Genomic DNA, 6,771 nt, shown 5'->3' with positions numbered 1-6,771 from the left:
ATCACATTTAACAACTATACATATATTTCGTTATCAATTTTTTTAGCTACTAACATGTTACAACTGAAATGTAACCAAATTATTTTAGGTGGTATAAACTTTAGCAACTATATTTTGTTCTTTAATAACTGAAATTATAGTTGCTAAAGAGTTTATTAATTGCTAAATGAATTATTTAACAACTAAGTTTTTCATTTTACTAAGAGATAAAATGTAGTTGCTATAACCTATAATAACTAAAAAAAACTTAGTTGCACATTAGTTGGTACAACTCAATAGCTAAAAGGCATGGCAACTAAATATATGTATGAATGGAAAATATTTTAGTTGTTAAAAGTGATTTTTTAGCAACTAAAATTGATTAGTTAATTTCTAATAAATTACTTTGTTGTAGTGATGTGACGCATAGTTGTCCATCAAAGGCTTTTATTTTTTCTGCTTACGGTACTTCGTATATATCCAAAAGTTCACTATGTTTTGATTAACCTGCGTTCGAACTGAGTCATCCCACTGAGAAGTAAAACCGTAAAACCCTCATAATTATGAATTTTCTCTATATGTTAAATTCGAACACGAAACCTTACTTAAGAAGAAAAGATATCAAACCACCCGAACAAACCCAAATTAGTCAACAAAATCTTTTTGTATGTGCTAGAAGTGCGATAAATTTTGTATATAGTTATGGCACATGACAATATTACATTACATTTAGAAATATATCCGAATAATATTCTTAAAGATCATGTCCTCCCTCTAATAGACAACAGAGGCTTATGGACACAGAAGGAATACGAGAAGATCCCAATAACAAATTGAACTCAATATCTGATAGTATATATCGAGAAGGAATAAACATAATTTTCACTAATTAAACCCTACTTTTTCTGGTGTAACCTTTTTTTCTTTTCCGTCCAAGAGACGAAAAAGTCTTTTATATAACGGTTATATGTAACGGGGTTCACGTGGCTAAATTAGAACCCTCTAGGATATTTCAATTTATATTGATTTTTAAAATATTACAAAAATAGAAATATTTTAAATATTTTGTAATTTTGTAATTTTATCACGTGGATTCCGTTACATATAATTGTTGGAAATATAAATAAAAGTGCATCAAAACTTCTCAATTTCAAGTAAAATCCTCAAATAGAAGCAGCGGCATCGAACTCCATTTCTTATCGCATTAATATTTAATTTTTATGGTTTACCAAAAAATTAAAAATGTATAAATTTTTATGTACGAGCAAGGAAAGAGTGGGGGAGATTATTACGGAGGGGAGATCGTGTTCACATTTCCGGTCAGGGAAAGGGGAAGGGGAAGGGTGACACGTTGCTCCTCTGATGAATAGAGGACGGCACCGAATCCCTTTGACTTACCCGTTTGGTCCCTTCTTCCTTCCCTTCCCCCATTTATATATATATATGCTCCCTTTCGTAAGTTCCTCATCCGTACCCTCTTATGTACAATCTCTCTTCACTCTCAGAGCTTTCACTTTGAGAGCTCTTCATCAACAGGCGAAGGACCCGGAAACGAAGATCGATAGATTCCTACGAGTATTGTAAAGCATGGGGAGAGCGCCTTGCTGCGATAAAGACGGGATCAAGAAAGGCCCCTGGACACCGGAGGAAGATCAGAAGCTCGTCGATTATATCCAGAAGCACGGCTACGGGAACTGGAGGACCCTTCCCAAGAATGCAGGTACATATACGTCGAAGACGTAGCAAGTCTCTATTGTGTGTGCGTGTATATATATATATATATATATATATAAATAGTTGCACTGTAAATTGAATTACTATTCTCATTGGACTTTTGTATTGATTCTTTCCGTATTGAATTGCTGTATTTTAGGGTTGCAACGGTGTGGTAAGAGCTGTCGACTACGTTGGACGAATTATCTACGACCCGATATCAAGAGGGGGAAGTTCTCCATGGAAGAAGAAGAGATGATTATTCAACTCCATAGCATACTTGGAAATAAGTAAGTAGCTAGCTGCCAGCAATTTTCTTAGAGAAAATAATATTACTTTTTGGGGTAGAAAAGAGAAAGTTAATTGCAATTTTTCTATGTTAATTGTGGACTTTTGTCTCTTGCAACCTTTGAAAATATTCCATTTCCCACAAAAGCATACTAGACGTTTTGAAGAAGTTGCATAGATGGAAGATTTGAATACTCATTAACGTGGAAGAATTGGTATCTTGCAACTCAGTTCAATTAAGTGTCGGAATAAATAATAATGTTTTTCCATGGAAGAGGATTATCTTGATATTGGCAGAATACACGTACGTATTCGGCGGTGGCTAATGTTTGTGTCGTGCACTTACATATCTTGCTGTTGTGATTGCAGGTGGTCTGCCATTGCTGCTCGCTTGCCGGGAAGGACCGACAATGAGATCAAGAATTATTGGAATACCCGTATTAGGAAGAGGCTTCTTCACATGGGAATCGACCCTGTGACTCATAGCCCTCGCCTCGATCTCCTTGACCTATCCTCAATCCTTAACAACACTCCCCTCTACAGCTCCCCCCAAATGAGCCACCTTTCGAGCTTCCTCGGGCCCCAGACCCTAGTTAATCCAGAAATATTAAGGCTCGCTTCCTCTATCGTATCTCCTCACGTAGAAAACCCGAACTGCCTTCCTCAAAATTTTCAACAGAACCAATATCACCAACTGCTGATCCAAGACCAGCTCCACGCACCACCAATTCAAGAATTTCCGACTTGTGTGCCGTCTTCTAATAATGAAGCTTCACAAGTCATGGAGCGTAATGTGGATGAGTATCGGGATCCTCTGGCAGCTTACAACAATGGTTATTACTATGTTCCTGAAAAGAATTACGAGACCCCTAATCCCCTCCAAGGAAATAGCTTTGCTCCAGTTTTATCAGCAGCAACGAATTCATCAAGCTCAACACCTGGAAATTCGAATTCACCATGCATCACCGGAGGTGGCAGCATCGAAGATGAGAGAGAAAGCTATTGCAGCAACTTGTTGAATTATGAAATAATACCGGATCTGTTGGATATGAATTCATGTAATGAGATCCGACAACTTATCGGAGACTCTGAATATTTGGGTCCATGGAACATTCAATCGTGTTGATAGATATTTGTAATTGCTCTTTTTAATTAGTCATGAAAATGATTCATTTAAGCAATTCTCATCACAAGCTATTGCTTTCTGTATTTTAGCCCCATAATAACATAAACTTATATTCGTTCCTGTTTTTCTACGGGAACATTCGGAAGTATATTAACCATTGCTTTCGATTTCTAATTTTAGATTACTGCTCGAATCGTTACATGTTACGCCTATCTATCCTTATAAGTTTCAGATGGACGAGCAATGAAAAGAAAATTGTACGAAGGATAACATTTTTTTTCCTTATAAAAAGGTTATATATGAGAAATTAATAATAAATAGATATACGCGCTGTCCCACTTATACTATAAATGTCTTATATACTAATAATTGAGATACTATAATTGTCAACTCATGCAATAAAAATATTGCAACGTGACTAAACTATTAATATCCTGTTGAACTAATAAATAATCGATTATCTAACATCAAATTTCTCCATAAAGCAATTAAAGTCCCTTAACCTTATCTGGAAGGTATCGTATTATATAATAATGCCTCCAGAAGAGGTAAGAGAAAATCTAAGGAAAAAGATTTTTAAGAGTAAACGCAAGTCATCATCAATCCCCCAAAAAAAATCATTATATGTAAAAAAAAAAAAAGCTCTGTTTCCGTGGTTTTGCCTTAACACAGAGCCAAGAGCTTTCGAATGTGAGACTCTTATGCCCTTTCTTTTCTGTTTTTGTTATCTCTTGTTCTATACTAAGCTCATGAGTTTTATAATAATAATAATAATAAAAGAGTTATTATGAGTATCAACCAGTTTCATCGATCCCGACAACGAATGAGAGATCCCTGTGATCCCCTTTGGGAATTACAACGGCGACACCCGTTATTACGAGTCTAAATTGGTGTCAACCAGTTTTTCTCCCTCGTTCTCCTCTCCACTTTACTGATATGTTTCCCTTATAACAGGAAAAAAAAATCATTACGAATACAAACTGATTTCATCGATTTTGATATGAACCTCAGATCCCGGCAATCCTCTGGAAGGTTTGCCGCGGCAACACCTGTCCCTTGCCTAACTGGGCGGTGACACTCTTTTCACGTACTTATTAAAAATATAATATTACAGTAATTAATAAAGCAATAAACAAGATTAGCTTTTTTTTTTCATGGACAGCATGAAATGTTGCATGAAGTTTGACAGTATCGTCAGAGTGCACGTGTCGCGTTGCCAGCTGTGACACGAATGTGGGGACCACGAAAAAAGGGTGAGCTTTTCCTTTCCTTCATTAACATTGAAAAACATGGCAGGGTTCTTGTGTAAGGTGTGCTTGCTTTTGTCTCCATCTCTGGCCGTTGAATACCTCACCTTTTGGTACACGTGGAGCAAATAATACGGATGTGGCCCCACCGTATGGGCTGGCGGTAGACCGGTTGACTTGTTAACTTGTTAACACAAAGGTAAGGTCCGTATCCAAGAGAGAACCCTCAATCATGTACTTGTGATTTACATCGATCAATCGCAATCATTAATTGATTAATTAACAGTCTCATCAGCGTCCCATGCGGTGTCAGCAAAGAGTGACTGATGCCCTTTTAGAATCTACTTCTTTATAAACTTTTTAGTTACAATAAAATGAACTTACGTGTTAATTGTGACATCGTAGAAACTAAATGAAGGGTCTGGATAACTTTTCATTTCTATATGTAACTCTCATATTATTGAAACGTCAAAGCTTGTTCGGCTTCTATAATGTCGATCTATCTTATATTTCGCCTTATGATAGACTTGGATCAATGTGTTGTCGTCGATGATCTTTAATACTGAGATAGGATATTTGTTCCATATTAGTATCGAATTATTTTAAGGTGAGATTTTAGTGGATATAACGATATTCAGTTATAATATCATTATTAATTAGTCATAGCGTCAGCTAACATTTTTTGGCAGATGATTGAGAAATTCTTAAATTTTGAGAGAAGTGCATTTCATTGAGACAAAGGGTATCACAATTTTGATGCCATGATTTTGAGCTATCTATAGATCACCGGGGAAGTCGGGTCACTACTTATAACCATCGTGGGCACAATGTATCTCGTGTGGAAGTTTAGTGGCAGTTGGCTCAAGTACATATATAACTCGATGGATCAGACCTAACTCTACTACTGTGATACTCAGAGAACGAGATATATTTATATACAATCGAGCTTAATAATCGAGCGAGTTTCATTTCGATTCAAGTGACACAATACCTCATCAGCATATTATTGTTTATTTATTTATTTCATATGATGTGAGCCTGTGGCTTTCATATAGTCTTGCCTTTTTTTCTCCCGAAGAGAGCTTTCATGCATACAAAGTCAGCTATTAGGATTATTATATATGTATGTCTATTATATATATGTGTGTGTGTGTGTGTGTACTAAGGAGGAAACGACGTCGGTCGTCACCCAAGAAAATAAAAAGGAGACGACGGTGGGTTTCATTTATGGAGAAATCAATGTCTCGTGTCTAGTTCTCGTGCATGTCATCATTACATCATCGATGCATCAACAAGCTTATCCCATCTTCGTGAATTCACCCAAAATAATTTTTTAAAGAGATTTTTTCTTGGAAATTAACTACTCCATCTTTATTAGCTATTGAATTTCTACTTCATTATGCTAAATGCATGGATCTCATGTAAACCGGAAAAAGGTTATTCATCCCTCATACAAGATTCACTACTCAGCCAAATCGTTATTATTCTTCTTTGACAATGCAATAATAATAAAAACAAAATTAAGAAGATACATTGATTGATAGCACATATATTCAGAAAATATATACATATATATATATACTTATAAAAAATGGAGTGTGACATATTTATTTATAAATCACATAGTTAGCCATCGGATATTACTCGCAATACAGGAATCCAAAACCCACTAAAAATACTTCGTTTTAAGGGAATTTGATGCTGAAACGAAAATTATTCCATCAATAGACTAAATATACCACGTGATTTAGGAAAGAACATATAATTTTTACTGTTTGGCATTTTGCTTTCGTTGTCCGCAACTGTCGTATTGTTATTTTCATGACACCGCACATACACTTCTCCGAATCATGTCTAGATTATTTATTGATTTACTTTTGGTATCCATATGGAATCAGTTAAAATTAACAGGGCAGAATAACTAGGTTTAGATGTAGTTATTCAAAATGAATATAATTTGTCTCACTAAATCTTAGTTGAGTTAGCACCCAATTTATATATACCGTATAGAGACGAACATTTATGAAAATTTTGAAATAAACACAACCGTTTGATATAAAATATTAACTTGTTATGATCTAATACCATGAGAAAGTCTGATGTGATTACAATCGTAATAAGTTAACCTTATCATGTACTACAATAATTAATGGTTGATTTATTCATAGACAAAATTGGGGAAAAAAAGAAGAAATAACATAAAATTCAGAAATATTCGCCAATAATAATACGTTCACATATCCAGATTCGTAGAAGTAATAATTACTCTCGAAGGGATTTCGATTTCCTCAAAGGTTTGACTACGAGCCGACAATGGGCAAAACGACAACCTCTCGTTTTCTGCCTCGACCGCCCAAAGAAAATGCTAATAGTGGATTTTGAATAATATTCATCAATAAAGTGGATTTATGTCTGCAT

General features: G+C 35.3%; 1 protein-coding gene across 1 annotated transcript; it reads left to right on the top strand.

The window, feature by feature from the left end:
- Positions 1 to 1,436: 1,436 nt before the first annotated feature.
- Positions 1,437 to 3,161, top strand: LOC116189736 (transcription factor MYB41-like). Its single transcript, XM_031519450.1, has 3 exons — positions 1,437 to 1,699; positions 1,853 to 1,982; positions 2,350 to 3,161. The coding sequence occupies exons 1-3, from the start codon at positions 1,567 to 1,569 to the stop codon at positions 3,104 to 3,106; spliced, it is 1,020 nt and encodes a 339-aa protein (XP_031375310.1). The 5' UTR covers positions 1,437 to 1,566; the 3' UTR covers positions 3,107 to 3,161.
- Positions 3,162 to 6,771: the final 3,610 nt, after the last annotated feature.

This window comes from Punica granatum, unplaced genomic scaffold, assembly GCF_007655135.1.
Source record: "Punica granatum isolate Tunisia-2019 unplaced genomic scaffold, ASM765513v2 Contig00002, whole genome shotgun sequence".
In the NCBI taxonomy this organism is placed as follows: Eukaryota; Viridiplantae; Streptophyta; class Magnoliopsida; order Myrtales; family Lythraceae; genus Punica; species Punica granatum.
The sequence above is the reverse complement of the archived record's forward strand: the minus strand, read 5'-3'. Positions and strand labels throughout refer to the sequence as shown.